At 37.9% G+C, this 18,961-nt stretch overlaps 1 protein-coding gene across 7 annotated transcripts in view; it reads right to left on the bottom strand.

The window, feature by feature from the left end:
* Positions 1-16,969, bottom strand: part of LOC129721053 (pantothenate kinase 3) — a 78,946-nt gene extending 61,977 nt beyond the window's left edge. For 4 of the 7 annotated variants that reach the window (XM_055673156.1, XM_055673155.1, XM_055673157.1 and 1 more), the window contains exon 1: positions 2,496-3,071. Coding sequence is in view for 1 of the 7 variants with exons in the window: in XM_055673163.1 (XP_055529138.1) it covers positions 16,229-16,271 (43 nt within the window). In the remaining 6 variants the exon portion in view is untranslated. Of the gene's footprint in view, positions 1-2,495; positions 3,072-16,228 lie in introns of those variants that run through there. The other 3 variants (XM_055673163.1, XM_055673160.1, XM_055673159.1) reach the window with 3 other exon arrangements.
* Between the last annotated feature and the right edge of the window lie 1,992 nt (positions 16,970-18,961).

Genomic DNA, 18,961 nt, shown 5'->3' with positions numbered 1-18,961 from the left:
TCCAGGCATAACTGGACAACTTCACTACACTTTCACTTCACTTTAGAATTTGCAACGTGTAGCTCTTTGATGTGGTTTGAAGGACTTTACACAAGTGCAGTGGCACCACCAAAAAATTACCTTTCGAAAAACACCTTGAGAGGCAAACACCTGATAGGACAGCGAAGAACAAATAAATATGTAAAACCATTCAGAAAATATCACAGGGAATGTTTACCCTTAGCAATTCTTCTAGTTTCAATTGAAGCGCCTTTGTGTATTTGATTTACTACTGAGCTATTCCAAACATCTCAACATAAAATGTCAACGAGAGAAACCTATCTCAACGACTGTATCTCTATCATTTTTCCGTTGATAAGAAAAATGCTTATCATCTTTATATTTTCTATATGCTGTAAGACGATCACTGTATACCTCATGATTGTTTCTATTCAGCAAACCTTGTGAAGGCACCGTACCTGTTACAGTTAATGATGGTATGATTCGTATGATTCGAAGAATGAATGACTGCCTAAAAGCAACCGTAATAGCGGTTTGATTATTGAGAGTTTTGTAACCAATTGCAGTTTCGAAACGGGTGCTACAATCGATCTATAAGCAAATATATTGCGATTTGCTCAGTCATTGCTTGCTTAATAAAATTTGCATTTCGTAGAACTAAAGTCTGTATATAAAATAGTTGGAAAATGTTATTGGAAATCCGAAAAATGAAACATGATCTGAGAAAATCCACAAAAAAATACACAGTGGAGGCAAATTAAATCCACTGAGTTAAAGAAAAAACAATTGAAAAGCCAGAAAAACTATCCAAAAAATATCATTTCCAACTTTTTTGCTAAAAGTTTTGTTGCCAATCTTGACTGAATTGAATGCTTCAAGCTACTTTTGAAAGATGTTGTTAGTAAGTGATCCCCCTTAAACATAACATTTAATTAGACATCCTTGTTTATGAGCACAAACGTATAGAAATCTACATTACCTTTGAATCATTTTTATTGCGAAAGTAAGATTTTTTTAATCACACAAAATTAAAAGTTGTGGAGCGTGGTTTCTCGCACAAAAATATACCGCCATCAAACCACACTCTCGGCACCGCGCGTTTGGAGTCACAAAACAAGAAATAAAGTTCATTTCTTAACAGCTTTTACCGGAAAATAATCGTTCGATAATTTTAAGGTGATTGACAATCCTTTGTCAAATCAAGATTTTTTTTCTATTCGTATAAGCGTACTTAACAAATCAGTAAAAATTCTAGGTGAATTATGTTTCAAGTGAGTAATTGCTCCACTGAAATGAATAAATTTACTGCCTCATAACCTTTCACAAACCTGTATTCAACTACGACGTAAATGAATGACGCCAATCAAGTCGAAAAAGAAAGCACTTGTCACTACTACGGCACAATAACTTAAAGTACCTGTGTTAACAAATGATGCGACCCTTTAAGATAGGTTCTTTCCATTTCAAAAAGATAAGCGACAAAAAGTTTGTGAATAAACAATATTTAATTCAAAACATCCCCTCGGAACAATCATCACCTGGTATCTTAATCCACGCAAAACTACATACTAGGTCAACTCAACAACAATACAAAAAAAATCCTACTGTAATCTATGGAGGAAGCATTTTGATAAACAATATCAGTAATTATTTTCTTTGTCTTGCTTGGCCGATGCAGTGAAAAAATAACAGTGAATTGTGTTCTCAAAAATCACCTCCGAAACGTTGATTACACCGCCCGGGTAATTACATGTCAATTTAAAACATTTTATCAGTACCCACCAGCTCCAAGGTTGAGCAGCGAAATCCCAACCCAAGCCTATCTCAGATTGATACGATAACACTCTGCTCGCTTGTACACTTGGGTCGCTAGGGGCCCGCTTTTTTTACTCAAGCACGAAGTATCTACGTGTTATTGCTGCTATGAGTAGGTGCATCTAAAGTGATCCCGAAGGTCGAAATTTTTCACCTTGATAAAACTGAATGAATCCCGTGTGCACCTTGAACTTACAGACGCGGTTGCAGCTAATTGACTAGTTTCACACCTATAGACCCTATGATGCAAAATCTCAATTCGGTGAACTCATCGAGAAGCTGGTTGTCCTCGGAGAGGGCTTTTGAATGAGACCATACGTTACACACTTCACCGCTTCACGATACAACAGTCAACAACAGGACAGGAAGTGGAATTTTAAATTCTAATTTGTCGCATTTTTTTGTAACCTCGGGCAGTGATTACAATAAGACGCGTGCTAGTCGCTACATGACAACAGCGGGCAGACGTTTGAGTTTGAACCTTTCTCTTGCGAAAGAAATTACCCCACAGCACTGCTTTTTGGAGTTGGTGCAAGTTAAAACGAAACTCACGCACATTGTACTACACTATTTACTGCTGCAATTATCGGACGTTGTTTTTTGGTCGTTAAAAGTATACGAAGACGAGACAATGAGCATTGGATAGCTATAAATAAGAATTTTTAATATTTTATACTGACACTGAGCTTCGATAGCAACGACGTGCGCACTTGAAATTACGCAATACGCGAAGAGTTGTGCCACTCGCTCACAGGTACTCACAAATCAAAACTGTTAAACCGTTTCACTAACGAGACGCTTAACTTAACACGATCATGGAACGAACCACTATAGCGATGCTCACGGAGTTCACACTATATTTAGACTGAACTGTTCCCTCGTTCCTCCTCGACATCAATGACTTTCATCATCACCAATCGGTCACAACGCGCCAAGCTAGTGGTGATAAGCAAGATCAGTCGCATCTATAACTAATTACCCCTACAATTGCGGTACTATCACTTGCGCTAGGATTGCGTGGCACAGCGGTAAGCTAAAACTTTAACTCCGCCAGCGGGTGGAGTAACGACCCACACGATCGATGGGTGTAATATCAGTGTCCCGCAATCGATAACACGCCACATACGCGTGCGTATGGGTACTTTACGCGCGCGATCGAATCATCGAAGTGCTTGTAAGAGCTACGAGAGACGTGTGCGCATCGTCGATTATTCCGTCCGTTCGAACCGAGTTCCAACCTTGCACTGCAAAATTAGCAATCAGCATGGCGAGCAAGCAGCTGTTCGGTGCTTGTCGATTCGCGATCACCCCGTAGGTAACTCCTATCCCACATATCTGTGCAGTGCACGCGCCGTGTTAATTGTGACCGTGCGAACGAAGTGTGTATGAAGTTAAGCTTCGAGCGCCGCGCCACCGTTTGTACGAAGGTATGTGTGTCCAAATCTGGTCGCTTGCTTATCATGTTGGTCCAACTGAGATTGAAGTAGAACATGTAAGAAGTTAGCCACTAGCAGCACTTGCTTTCGGATATATTTGTATTTTGAAAGCGTTTCCATCACAGAAACAAACTACGTTGCATGCGAATTCGTGATTTGTAGTGGATTTCTTAAAGACAGATCAATGTCCTTCGAGACGGAAGAGTACAATCAAGAGAACAATTTTTTTTGTTAACGATAAGGAAATTAAGTGCCCATTCGATGCTAATTGAATGCCAAAGTGGAAAATTAACGACTCAGATCCTATCAAGAATTGTCATTATTTTTTCCCAGTTGGTCATGACTGTGACTGTGAGAAGCCACTGACTGTGAATGTCAGAAGCATCGTAGCACTTGCCCTGCATTTGTCCTGTACACTAACAATTGGCTGCGTCTGTCGAAAAAAACAGAACAACTCCCTCGAGGTCGATTAACTAATAGTGGACCCTCGATTAACAAAAACAACTAGCGGTGCAACGTAACGGTTTTTAGAGTTTTGTTTAGCTGTGAGGTTCAGGAATTTTGCCGAAAAACTTCCTCATGCTAAATTTAACTTAATTGGACTTCGGGAAATCGAGCTCCAAAGCGGTCAAAGCTTCACTCTATTGACCAATGACAAAAGCACAGGTAATATTTCCTGGAATTTTTAATATCGAGCTTTGAATTTCAAAATGATGAAAGCAAATACATTTGCCTCTCTGTGATAATCAAACAAAGCCTTACATATTGAAAATCTAAACATATAAAAATGCAGCTCTGTCTGTCTGTCTGTCTGATCCATATAGGCTTGGAAACTACTGAACCGATCGGCGTGAAAATTTGTATATAGAAATTTTAGGGGCCAAGAAAGGTGACTAAGATAGTTCGAGACCCCTCCCTCTCCTGGAAGAGAAGGGTTCCATGCAAATGAAACGCAAATTTCTGCACATTTCAAGAACTAACCAAGTAAATGGAACCAAATTTGGCAGGTAGACGTTTTTAGGGGTAACAAACATGTCCATACTACAATAGTTCTAATTAATGGACGCAGTAGTCTAGTTCTACTACAAAAAACATGTCCATAATGTTTCGACACCCCTCCTTCTTCTGAAGGGAGAGGTTCCACACAAATTTTTGCACATCTCGAGGAATAATCAAGTAAATGGAACCAAATTTGATATGTTGAGGTTTTTGAGAGCAAGAAAAATTTTCGACTCCAGACGCCGTTGTTAAATATAAGATGGAAACTTCCGGTTTCTCTCCGGAAAATGTCTCCAAATATCATTTTGAAATCCAAAGTGGCGACTTCCGGTTTCTGAATAACAGCTGGATATGACCAAATACCAACCAATATGGGTATTCCGGAATTGTTATGATGCACTGAAGCCACAAATCGACCTCAGACAATATTTTCAATTGTAAGATGACGACTTCCGGTGACTGGAAAACAAACGAAAATAACCAAACACCACCCAATATGGGTGTTTCTTCAACCAGAATGACGCTCAGAGGCCAGAAATTGTCTCCAAATGCCATTTTAAAATCCAAGATAACGACTTCCGGTTGCTGAAAAACAGCCAAAATGGCCGACTTCCATCCAATATGAGATGCTTCGGAACTAGAATGATACATAGGAGCTAGAATTGACCTCAGACACCATTTTGAATTTAAAATAGTGATTTCCAGTTTCTGGAAAACAGCCGAAAATGACCAAATCACACCTTTTATGGGTGTTTCTCAAACCAGAATGACGCTCAGGGGCTAGAAATTGTCTCAAAATGCCATTTTAAAATCCAGGATGGCGACTGCCGGTTTCTGAAAAATAGCCTAAAGTGACCAAATACCACCCAATATGAGTGTTTCTTTAACCAGAATGATGCAAGGAGCTAAAAATTGACCTCAGACACCATTTTTAAATGTGAGATGGCAACTTCTGGGAAACAACCGAATACTACTACATATGGATATTTTCGTAATCGAAATGATGTATAGAAGCCAAGCATTGACCCTGGACATCATTTTGAATTCGAAGCTAACCTTTTTCAGTTTCTGGAAAACAACGAAAATAACTGAATACTACCCAATATGAGTATTTCCGGAATAGAGGTGATGTACTAAATGTAAAAGTCGAGAATGTTGTCATTCCGATAAAACCAATCATTTCAAACGATATAAACAAATCGCAAGAAACAATGAATTTGAAATGTTTAAAATCATTAAATTAAACACAAAAATAGGCGGGTCAGCTAGTAAATAAATAAATTCTGTTTTCTGGAAAACAGCCCAAAATGATCAGATAACACCCAACATGGGTATTTCCGGAATTGAGATTATGCCCAAAAACCGGAAATCAACTCTAGATGCCATTTTGAAGTTCAAGAAGTCACCAGGTTTCCGAAAAACAGCTTAAAATGACCAAATACCACCCAATACGAGTATTTCCGTAATTGGTGTGGGTGTTCCAGCAACCTTTAAAATTATTTTCGTATGAATTCAAGCCAAATAAACGCTCCTCTGCAGAGTTACCAATCATTGAAACAAGGAGACAGTTGAAAAAGAACAACTACTGATATTTAACACTTCAGACCATCGAATTGATTAACCCAAATCGAGTGTATTCTCTAATTTATTTCAAGAAATATATTGATATAAGACATACTGTCGTATTTCTACGTTAACCTGCGGACGCATCCCATACACAACTTTTACAACTTTTTGAAGCCAAATGTGTTGAAAATGCATGAAACCATACACGTGGTTTCTTGAGCAACTTCACTAGCTCAGATCGATCACAGAGGAGCAACTACAAAATGTGCGGTCATCAAGCTCAAGCTCAAACTCAAATGTCTTGAAAATGCGTGAAAAGTTAAGATCTGGTGTTATTAAATTTTTTTCAAATCGAACTTCTAACTCTCTCAAAAAGTTGATTCATTAAGAAAATATCATGAATGTAATCATGATATTGCCGTTTTATGTATTTCTGAGACATTTAGCAAAAAGGAAAAGGAAAAAGAATATCGAAAATTGCTTTGAAACACGACTTTCTGAATTTCTGTATCTGAAGAGCTCTAAGAAGAAGGCTCAGTCAGTTTTCAACGGAATTATTTCATTCAGACAGCAATCGATTGGAAAATTGCGTCAAACAACATACGGAAAATTAGGATTTAGTTATGCTAACCATTATAATATTGAAAAAAGTAGGTTGGAATATGTTGAACTTATGTTTCGACCAATCAGAGCTGTAACAAGTCTTCCCTAGTACAGCCGATGCTAAAGTATAAAAACGATTTGAGTTTATAACCGATTTACTGTTGTTGTTGTTGTTGTTTCACCCGCTCTAGTCCACGAAGACACGCCTACCGGGATTTCAACATGCAGAAAATAGTTATCATTGTATAACCGATTACTGACGCAAGAGGACGGTTGTCTTGATCTGCAATCGGCAGAGCAACAGCTGATTTTAGCGCAGCAAGGCTGAGCAGGCGACTCATTCAATCGCAGCGTTCCATAGCGTACTGATTAACCAGCGGGCCACAACACTGCACAGCAATGCTGAATATGTCCGGTAGCGTGTGTGTATGATCATTATGTATTGTTCGCGTGCTTGCATTGTGTGCGAAACGGAGAATACAACGCTTCTCTTCAAGGTTACCAATCAATAAATTAAAACAGAGAGTTGAAAGTGTTTTATAACTAAAAATTACCACTTCACACCATTAACGCCTATTAAGTGTATTCCCAAATCTATTGCAAAAAATACATTGACATACGACAGGCTTTCGTAATTATATGTTAACTCTGCGGTCGTGTCTCATAAACAATCTCTCCAACTATTTTGACGTAGGACTACGTCTTACCGCACTATATCGGGATACATTCTGCGGAAACTAAAACCAAAGTGTGACTTCGGAATGAAAGATTTCAATTTTTTGGATTGATGAAATGATGGACAATTTTTTGATACTTTAGTTATCATTATCACTTCATTTCTTAGCAGTGAAAATTGAATAAAAGTTCCAAGGTCGAATTTTCACGAACAGTCTACCAATCATATACGAGCACGCCTGGCACAGACTTCATGAGTAGACACCAACTGCCTGCTGCGATATCTTCTATATCGCGGCAAAAAAAATTTGACAGAATCTCTTAGCCTAGACTATTTCGATGTCTTGAAGGTGAAACTTTTTCGGAGAGTTCGTAACCACCTCCTTTATCAGACAGTTTAACGATATGCTGTTAGAATGTTATTAAAACTGATGTCTTGAACGAAAGCAGGTAACAGTACTGCACCGAGCCATGTATGAATAGAGCGCTTTTCACTCGTCGTCTATCAGTGCATTAGAACTCGATATTCATTTGTGTGCAGCCAAGCCAAGTGAAGACTACATTGTCGCTGTCGACTCACAGTAGGCGTGTTGGGCTAACGTGTAGTTATTGTGTTGGGATCTGAAAGACAATCGAATTGCGTTTGAACTGTCATCTTTTTTTTTTTTCGTTTCGTACAGAAGCAAATACAATCGAATCCCCCTATAACGACAACTTATATAGCGACAAATCTCTCTATAGCGACATTCTCAATGGTCCCTTCTGCAAGAAAATGTTACCTTCCATAACCTTACTTGTAATTGAACAACACTATGCAAACATTAACTGCTGAGGCTATAGTTGTTCATCACTCTAGCCCGGTTTATTTTTGAAGATAACAGTTGCCCTACGTAGCGGGGGCCTAGTGTGGTTGATAACGTCTCCGCCAACCACGCTCGACGCCTGGGTTCGAATCCCACCGCCGACATAGGTGTCGATGGTTGTGAGGTGGCGTGATCCACTCACAACCAACCCAACTGGTCTAGATTCAATCCTAGCCGACACCGGGAGATTTTCTGAGGCGAAAAATCTCTGGGATCACGCCTTCCATCGCATTAGGAAGTAAAGCCGTTGGCGCCGGTCCGTTAATAAACGGGTCGTGAGTTAGGGTCCTGGGTGTGGAGTCGCCTCCCTGGGCGTCGGTGATTGGCCACAACAGTAGCGGAACTTGACCGACGGAAAATAAGCGAGAATAAAAAAAAAACAGTTGCCTTTTCATGTATTGAAGGAATCGACTGTATTAGGGTAAAAGGCATTCATCAATGTTAAAAAGAATGCTTTTTCTGCTAAACTAGAGTGCTGCAAACAAACAATCAAAATACGGACCCCCGTTTGATTTTGCCAACACGCCAAAAAATTTTCTGTTGCCAAAATCGAACCATGCCTAAAATGAACGGATCTCTCTTTTACTTTCTAAGTGGCCTATGACGACCTTAACAGAAGATATGACCCTTAGTGAACTAGTCTTAGTTCCAAGTCGTTAGAGGTCTTGCTTGATGAATTTTAGCTCAAGAATTTGGGTGTAACCGGAATTTAACGGGGACAGGTCCGCGTGTGGTCTATGACGACCTAGACACTTGATCTGACCACCCGAGTGATTAGAGACATAGTACGGTTTTTAGTACTGAGTATCAAAATTCCTTTCTGCTGGAGAATTAAATTGGTAGAAAAAATAAATTATTTCAAAAATATGATTAATCGCTCGTTTTTGGCAAATGTGTGCCAAAATCGAACCGTGTCAAAAGTAAAACGTGCTCAAATCAAATACAGCCTGTAGTGTCAAAATGAAATACACTAAAGTCGCTTTTTACGCGGGGGATACGTACCGCGTAAAAGGAAACCGCGTAAAAAACCGCGTAAATTCCGGAATTCGCGTAAAAAAACAGCATAAATTCCGGAATCCGCGTAAAAAATTGCGTAAATTCCGGAATCCGCGTAAAAAAAACCATCGTTAATTTTGCATTCCGAGTGGAGGGAAACCGAAATCCGGGCAAAGAAAATACCGCGTAAAAAAACCGCGTAAAAAGCGACCTTAGTGTATAGAACTTTCGTAGTCCTACGTCAACTTTGCAGTCGTGTCGTGGCTACCCCCCTCCTACTTTTTAAACAATCTATTTCGATAACTGAACCGAATTCCAATTCGCCCCAATAATGTCGCACTTGTGATGTAGAGATGGCAGGGATTGATGTTTGTCGAACCCAAACCCGATTTTTTTCGGTTGAAACCCGAACCCGGAACTTTTTTTTTATCGAACCAGAACCCAAAAATTTAGTTTTTGTGAAACCCGAACCCGAGAATTATTTTGGGTCAATTTTCTATACCAATTTGAGCTTGCCCTAAAACTTCGAACCTCGAATGGTATTATAATGTTGGTAATTTTCACAGTTGCATGATATCGTTAATTATGCTTATTTGATATAGTCGGGTTTCGGGTTTCCTTTTTTTTTTCACTAAATCCGAACCTGACCCGTACCCGACAAAAAATTCAAACCCGAGCCCGACGAGTACGGGTCGAGTTCGGGAACATCTCCATTGTGATGGCCCTCAGAATGACACATATAAGAAAAAAATATGAACATTATGTGTGGTGCAAGTAGAGTGACTCCAAAATTTTGTGTCAGGTACAATTAGGGGTCATATTAACGAAAAAACGTTTATTTTCACAAAACTGCCCACTCAACATCCATTCTCGATTTTCCGCTTTTTGCTGGTTTCCCTATGATATTTCTTTTTTCGCCGATTTATTTTAAACAACATTCTGAGCTCAATTTCTAGCCCTCAGGGCTTTTCGGCCATTCTGCACTCAATTTGGGATCGTTTTTTGTTTTGGCTTTTTCTAGCTCCTAAAAGGGTTTTCTGGCCTTTAGAAGGGTTTTTCGGCCATTTTGAGCTTAATTTGGGATCATTTTCTATTTTGACTTTTGCTTACCTTCAGATGGGCTTTCCATCGATTCTGTGCTAAATTCAGGATCATTTTCTATTTATCTTTTTTTTCAGGCTTTAAGAAGAGTTTTTCGGCCATACTGTGCCTAGCGTGGTATAATTTTCTTTTTTGGCTTTTTCTGGCCTTATGAAGGGTTTTTCGGCCATTCTGAGCTTAATTTGGGATCATTTTCTATTTTGGATCTTCTCTCTCTCTCACTTCTGAGCTCAATTTGGGATCATCTTTAATTTTGCCTTTTTCTGGCCTTAAGAAGGGGTTTTCAGCCATTCTCAGATTAATTTGTGATCATTTGGTTTTTTCAGGCCATTAGGAGGATTTTTCGGCCATTCTAAGCTTAAATTGGGATCTTTCTCTATTTTGGCTTTTTCTAGTCCTTAGAATGGCTTTTCGGTGATTCTGAGCTTAATTTGGGATAATTTTCTATTTTGGCTCTTCCTAGTTTTTCGGTCATTCTGAGCTTAATTTGGGATAATTTTCTATTTTGGCTTTTTGTGGCTTTAAGAAGGGCTTTGTCAAGAACTAAAACTTTTACTGCAATTCTTGACGAAAATCTACATTTAAAAATCTCTGATGTCTTACCGGGGAGCTGAGAGATATTGGAATTTTCCATGTGCTGGAAAACTAAGCATTTTTACAAGAATACTTTAAATGCTCAATCTCCATTGTGTAGTGTTTTATTTTGCCGTTTTTGTGCGAATAATTAAATTGTGGTTCAAATGTGGATTAATGGAATGTGGATGTGGATAGCCATAACGTATGTTCGGAAAAGTTTCAGTATATTCAAAAATGCATCTTTTGAGTAGAATTGAAAATTTACTTCCTAATCAGATTGTAATTGACGCACAATCGACAAAATTTTAGGATTTCTTCGAAAAAGAAACTTTGTCTTCGGTTCATATTTCTATGTTTTACATAGCGAAATAAAGCTTTCTATGAGGAGGCATAAAAACCATAATTTTCGTTCTAAATTTTTCTTAGATTTGTCCAAATTTTTATACCTTTTACTAAGTTATCAGTAATCTAAAAAATCATTTTTTTAACATTGATATTTTTCATCTCCCAAAATGAAAAAAATGATTTGATTGTAAAAATGCTTAGTTTTCTATTATATATAAGAACGCCAATATCTCAGCCATATAGATATCAAGTTATCGAGGATCTTTTTTATGTGAATTTTCGTCATAAAAAAGCAAAAAATCAAAAGCAGCCAAATTTCAGTTCTTGATCGAAAAAATAGATTGTGAGTTTTGGAAGGTTTCATTTAAAAATTAAGGACAAAATGTAGTTTTTTGCGATATTTAATAAGCTCTGTGAGTCAAATAACTGAATGCATGTTGAACTAAACCATGCAAAAATATTCAAAAATAACCCTACAAGAATGAAAAAAACATACGGAAAAATGTGAACAGAATTGCAAAAAGTGATTTTTCAGCATGAAAACATCATTTTTTCATGAATAACGGTTGGACCTGTAAACAATTTTTTTGAAAGTCGAATTGTTCTACAAATACATATACTCTAAATAACTTATTCTTTCAATTTAGAATTGAGCACCTTGACTTTTGCCATATCGATTTTATTGGGATTCCCTAATGTTTATCCTTTATATCTTTGCAAAAACAGTGTTAAAAAAATAAAAACTATTTCACCTTCATCTCCTTTAACTGTTCGTCTGATTATAATTATATTTATGAATTCTTACACAATTTTCACCCTTTTTGTTTTAACATCCTTTCTATCTCCAATGTTTTCCTAGAAATTTTCACTTTGACTCGACCAAGTGGCCATCCTGTTATATTGGTACTTATTACGGGAGTCACCTCACGGTAAATTATATTTTACTTTCACGCTCATTCCACTTTTTGAGACCTATTCCCGATTCCACCTAAAGTGAGGTGACAAAAATTACCTCCGTGAAATGAGATTGACAGTGACGTGATAACGACTATAGGACAAGTCAAATCAGTTTCGCAGCACAAAAAAATCTAAGTCCCAGAAAGTCGATTTTTTTCAATTTTTTTTTTTTAGATAACACCAGGTCTCGACGTTTTATGCATTCTAAAGACATTTGGCATAAAAAAGCAAATTTTAATATCGACATTTGCCTGTGCTCTTCGTCATCAGTCAAAGTTAAACTTTGACCGCTTTGAGACACAACTTTCCTTAGTCCGATTGAGTTGAAATTTTGTAAGAGAATGTTTTTCGAGAAAACGAAACATTCAAGCCCTACCTTAAAAAATTGTAAGTGCCAAAGACTCGATTTTTTCACATATAATTATTCGTCTAGTTACTGAGCAATAGATCCGATATATATTATCCTTGGATTACTAATCAATCGATTTTTAAAGCTTCCTCATCTTCGTGAAATCATTTCACCGTTCAAAATGGCCGTGAGATGATTCCACGCGAAACTTCGCTTTTTCTGTTTTCACTTCAGTGATATGACACTCATAATAACCCAAATTTCACGGCACATGTCACTTTGCTACGTTTTTCTCACTTATGTGCAGCGTTGCCATTGTGCCAGATAAATCTGGATTTTGCCAGATTTCTGTTTGCGCGCCAGACAAACAGATAAACCTCAGAATCTGCCAGATATTTGTAAATGAGCCAGATATTTGCCAGATTTTATCCGCGTCGTCTCGCAAGAAGATCATTACTGCGAGATGGGCCTTGCCTGCCTTTACCTACCTACACCCGGGGAGAGCAAAAAAAAGGTCATCACTTTCAATTTTCAATTTTGCCAGGAATTTTATCCAAAAATGAGTGACAGATTTTTGCCAGACTTTTTATTTTCGTTTTGCCAGATTTTATTCAAAACTTAGTGGCAACGCTGCTTATGTGTTATTCACTTCACTCTGATTTCACCGTGATTTGACTTCCGTAATAAACACCAATGTGACTACCCCTGAGCAAATTTGTGTTAACATCAATCGCAGAAACTTTCACTTAGCAGCCAGACGAAGATCCCGCAATGAATCGAAAAGTAAACCGTCTTTCTCAAGTCGATCAAAAATAAAATGAAATAAAATTTCTACCACAATGAACTCAATTTGTATCAAAGGTTACGTTTTCAAAGAATGCAGCTCAATTGTACCGCGAAAAAAAATACAACAATCATGAGATACTTGTGTGGAATCAAATACATCCTGAAATAGCGCCGAACAAATTCTTACAGAAAATGGCAATAATTATCACATGTGGGTTTTTTTTCACTTGATTATATTTTGAGCAACTGCATCGCTGCGGTTCTACCGATAGTTGTCCCATGTTTATGGGAAACTTCATAGAAACTGGGACAACTATGCGTAGTCAACGATGCATTGAGATTCTGATAATAACTAAGATTGGCATTAGAATAGCGTTGTTAAAGCTGCTTTTTGCGTTGTTCATCAATTATGTTACTAAAGTTTTACCACCTGACACACGATTGTTATACCGTGAAGGTGCCATATTCTGCGCAGTTAAGACAATTTCAAAAGTTCAACCCTAGTTCGCAAATTTGCATTCAAACAAATAATAGGTCCCACATGTTGTATGACTTTCGAAAACACAGAAAAAAAAGTTAGATACATGTACAGCCAAAAACAACAGTATGAGAAGAAAATTTTGCATTTATGTTTGGTGCCTAATTCTGCGCACTTGCTTGAGCATGTTCCTAATTCTGCGCAGTTTTGTTCCTAATTCTGCGCAGCCAAAAAATAACATTGATTGTTTTAACAAAATTGTTTATTTAAAAGGAAAGTAATTTAAACATTTTCTGTACAAGTTTTTCCATCATTTGAAGCCTTCGTTAATGTTTGTTTTTGGCGCTTCTCTTGTACTAACTGCTTTTTCTTTCCACGGGCCACTTTTCACCTTGCAAAACTCAGTGGTCTGAAGAGAAACGTGCGATTTATGGCCATCTATGAAAAGTAAAATGGGAAGAGCTACCTTGTATCGCAGTAGCCATGGGTGGAGAACATTTTTTAAATATTCATAAAAAAACTCATGCCACCGATACATTTTTCTCAATAGACCAACCATCCGGAGTACTATTGACGATTTCTGCCGGCAGACGAGTTCCAACGAAACTAGGTCGCCCAATCGATTTAAGGTAATGTGCCACAGATGTCTTTAACCTCTGAGAATCCACCCGAAATCCAGCTCTCGCTATCTGAATAATCCAATCGACAATCCGGCCTTCCTCTTGCGTTGTGAACGCTTTTGGCCTCCCGGAACGCGTCGCAGAGTTTAACTAAACACCAGCTGAAAACTTTGCATGAAGTGTGCTTTCGAGAATCCCATATTTCCTTGCGGCTCGGCGTATGGAAAAGCCTCTTTTTACCTTGTCCACATTCGCAAGCATTTTGTTCTTATCATATTGCATGTGCTTCCGCCTAATTTTGCCAGAATTCATCTCTGTGAAACTGCGCATAGTTAGGAACACAATAAACAAATTTGGTGCGTAAATCTGCGCATTATTTTTTTGCACTTTTTCAGTACTATGCGCTACTTAGCGTAAGCTAATATTTAATTTTACCTAAATCATGACTAATACTAACTTTTATTACCAACTAGGATGTTTGTTTAAATCGTTGCACTCGTTTTAAGAGGAAATAAATAAAACTATTTCCTGCCGTTGTCTTTTCGTTACTACGAACAAAGGTGTTTGCGACGTTGATCGTATTGACAATTCAGATTTTTTTTCTTTTATTCGCATGTATTCTTGATATTATTGTGACCACTGACACAGAATCAATAATTCTATTTAAGAAAAATAAAATATTATGCTCATAGTTACAAAAAATACAATAAAACATAAGTATAACAAAAATTGCGCAGAATTAAGAACTGTGCAGAATTAGGCACGGTAACGGTACGCAGATACCAAAATTTCTCATCTTATCGAAACGCATGATGATTGAAGAAGGCTTGAAGCGCTTACCGATTTGTTCAATGATTGCATCCGCAACTAAATGTTGATAAGCTTTTCTAAGGTGTACCGAGATTAGATTTCAACGTAAAAAATAGCGCTCGTTGTGTAATTATTGTAAGCTGGGACAACTCTATATCGTAGCGAAGTTGTGATTGTTTTAAGAATTTTATTAGACACTCAAATGACATTCGAAGAACATTATTCAACGATTATAAATAAAGCCAATCATCAACTTGACTTGATTTGTAGTATCGGAAAGGAGTTCGGAGACCCAACAACTCTGCGCAAACTCTATTGTTCCTTGGTAGGTCAATTCTGAAAACTGCGTGCGTTCTATGGTATCTGTATCATGATTACTGGATTTGGTGAATTGAGAGCATCCAGAAGATTCTGGGATTTTTCTTGACATTCGTTGTTATCGAGTTTGCATATTAAATTTTGAGGTGTCAATTCAATCGAATTGACCGCATGCCGATGGATGTACGATAAACTTGTCGTTCTTAAGTAGTACTACAAAGCTACAAGTTTGTCGAAGAAAGCAATGTTCTTACTCTTTTGCCTAAAGTGTAAGAGCCAATATTTAGCGCGATTTTTAACCAGCATTCGCGGTGAATATCATGATATTCACCGCGGGTATTAGCTGAATATCGCACTGAATATGAGCTCTCACAGTTTAGGCAAACGAGCTAGAGCATTGCACAAAAACTACAAGTTTGTCACCGTTCCTCAAAATTGTACTTGTGGAACGAGCCATCAGCACGCGATGAAAACACCCTAAAATTGAATATGCAACTTTAGCTGTAATAAAGAATTATTTTCCTGATATTGATAAGAATTCAGAACGCAGATGAACGCAACTTTGAAATCCTGGAAAAGTATTCGATCAAAAATTGCGGTAGCGATAACGTTGCTAAATTTTTTTAGGCCACTCTTAAAAACTGTAGTATCTGCAAAACCAGTATTTAATTCTTATCAGATTGACGACTCTTTAGTTACCATCAATCGAACAGAAATTTATTTCTGATTAGATTGTTGAAAACAAAATAAGCGTTCTTAGAGGTAAACTTTTAAGAAATTGTAAGATAAAAAGAGATGTGGTTGGCACGATATGTTTAGCTTTGTGGATCACTTAATTTTGAAAAGTAATAGAACTACAAATAAAATGTCACGTTTTTAAACGTTGATAACATCAGATGACGTTTTGTTCCCCTATAAAAAATTCAAATCCTTACCTTTTCTAACGACACGCGATGAGCTTCCGGCACTTATTTCCATAACGTTCAACTATCGAAAAAGTCCACACAAATGAGATTTACTTTATTACTGTTATGCTGCCGAGACAGGATATAGTTAGTCGTTAAAAAATGTTACTGCACTCCGATCAAAACTACAAGTTTTTTTTCTCTATTCACAATTTGACCTACAGAGGCACTCGATTTATAACCGTTTTAAATTCTTGAATCACACGTACATACATGTATTGACGGTTCGTAATCAGAAAAAAAAAACGTTCCGATGACCTGCTTTACCGTTATTATTCTATAAACGAAAAAAATAACCGAATACTGGCACAATCACTCGCAACGATGACTAATCTTTAATTATTTTGCAGATCACACCGCACCGAGAGCCAGCCATTCATTTTCCATCCACTTGACGCGATATAAGGGAGCCGCCGCATCAGCCATCATCGTTTGGCAACAAGGTGCCATCCGCAGTGTACAGAAAAATCGGCCTTCCCACAGGTCAGTAACTCTTCTCTGAAAACGCCTCACTGCTTGCGAAGCCACGTAGTTAGGCTGCACGGGCTTGCGATTGCTGAGCTTGCTAAAAATTGAGCAAAATCTATTGGAAACATCAAATAACACCACAATTTGCAACACAACACCATTCACTGGATGTTCTACTTTCGCGATTTTCACGTAAATCACTGTGCATCAGCGCAGGCAGCAGACGATCGGACGATAATCGCACACGCACAAGGAAAAAAAGGAGAAAGTTTTCCGAATGGTTTGTTGTGACGTTTTCTTGACAGCGCGGTGGATTCGGCTGTTGTACTCACCATTAGAGCATCACCACCGTCGGCTCTAGTTTAGTTCCACATTCAAGCGATGCTTGAATGATCAATGCAGAAGGATTTCGATATATTTGTAGTTCAAACTTCGTGGAATTTGGTTTGTTATATATGCTTATGCCTAGACTTATGCCTACAATTTCTTGATATTGAGAACGAGTTTTTTCAAACGAATTAAAACTGCTTCGTTGAGCACGAACGGCCTGATTTTACAAAGATTCGTAAGCATAACCACCCCCTTGCTGTTACGAAGTTCCTCTTAGGCCGTGGACATACTGGCGCGGCCTGCGTTGCGAAGGCGATTCGCCTTTCCGTAGGTTAATGTTCAGCTTTACTTAGGGCTGTACATTAACCTACGGCAAGGCAGATCTTTTTCGCAACGCAGGCCTCGCCAGTATGTTTTTGGCCTTACGCTGTCGGGTGTAATCGCAAACAAAACTCACGCACTGTACCTATATGCAACGTATATTAAGGATGAATAGGATGGATGGTTATATAAGGTTATATAGAGAAATAGAAAAGCAACAAATTTTTGTCCTCCTAATTGGTTTCGAGGTACGATGCTGGCCTAACAAGCCAGTCGTCGTATGTTCGAGTCCCGGCTCGGGAAAGACTCTTGATTTTGGTAACACTCGTTTTAAATGTGATCGTGATGTCATTTTTCTATGGCCTCTTAGGGCATCTTCAGCGGTGGTCCAAATCGTTGTTTTGTTCTATTTTTTTGGAACAAACTCAAATTCACTGCTGCACCGGTGGTGTAAATTTTGTTTTATACCAGATCTAAAATGAAAAATTTTGAAACTGGTATACGTTTTGGTCTATTTTTGTCACTTTTTGGAACAAGAAATAGATCGTTTTAAAACCCTTTGTACGCTACCAATAGGTGGGTAAAATGTCATATTTTAATTGAATACCTCATTTTTAGCTATTTCCATATAAGCATTTTGCGAGTGTTGGGGAATAAACAAAACAAAGATTTTTTATGACAATTCACAATTAATTTTTGTGGCTATTCTGAAGAAGAAAATGAACAGGTTTGTCGTTTTTGGCTTTAAGAAAACCGACCAGCAAAAGGAGAAATTCTGGAAGACCATAACCGTAGGTTCAACTACTTGGTTTGCAACCATCAGCCCAGGGATAACAAATATGTTGGCTATTTTGTTGATCGCCTTAATTATAGTGGGACCAGAGGAGACCGTAAGAGGCCAAAAAAATGTTCCTTGGAGACACTGAACTGAAAACGTTCAAAATGCAGGCTTGTTTCAATATCTTTAAAACCGAACCCAAGTTTAAAGAACTGTAAGATTTTGAAAGATTGATGAGACGAAAATGGAAGATGAACATCTACGCGATCAAATATTTTTCGCTATCCTCCGAAGCCCTACTTGTAGTAGAAATTTTTCGATCATACCAATCCATCCTGAGAAATGTCACTGACGCTCGGGTCAAACCGTCAAATCCATAAAGTCTGGTGGATGTAAGATTCGGACCACTGCGACCCTTATTTTGATGTTGTTTAAACACGTGTTGTTTCAGTAGAATCCACTTTATTACTCACTTTTTATTACATGGTTATTCGTGGCATTTCAATGGGGAGTGTTCAAATATTGCGTTCGTAAGACACATCTATTTATTACGTTAAACCACAACATCTCCTCTTTCCCTAAATTTAACAAAATTCATTCAATATCAAGTAGGTAATCTTTGAACTTAGTTGTAAATTTTATTTCTCTTCTTGAACGACGTGGCGTATCCATTTTGGAAATATCAGTAGTATTCGACGAGTGAGGAACTTGTTTAGGTATCGGTGTACGACTTGTGCTTGACTGCGTCATCGCCGAATATTCTTGAGTATCTGGAGTATAAAACTTTGGCGTTTCTTGGTTAGAAT

The sequence above is a fragment of the Wyeomyia smithii genome, chromosome 2, assembly GCF_029784165.1.
Source record: "Wyeomyia smithii strain HCP4-BCI-WySm-NY-G18 chromosome 2, ASM2978416v1, whole genome shotgun sequence".
NCBI lineage: Eukaryota > Metazoa > Arthropoda > Insecta > Diptera > Culicidae > Wyeomyia > Wyeomyia smithii.
This window is presented reverse-complemented; position numbering and strand designations above follow the sequence as displayed.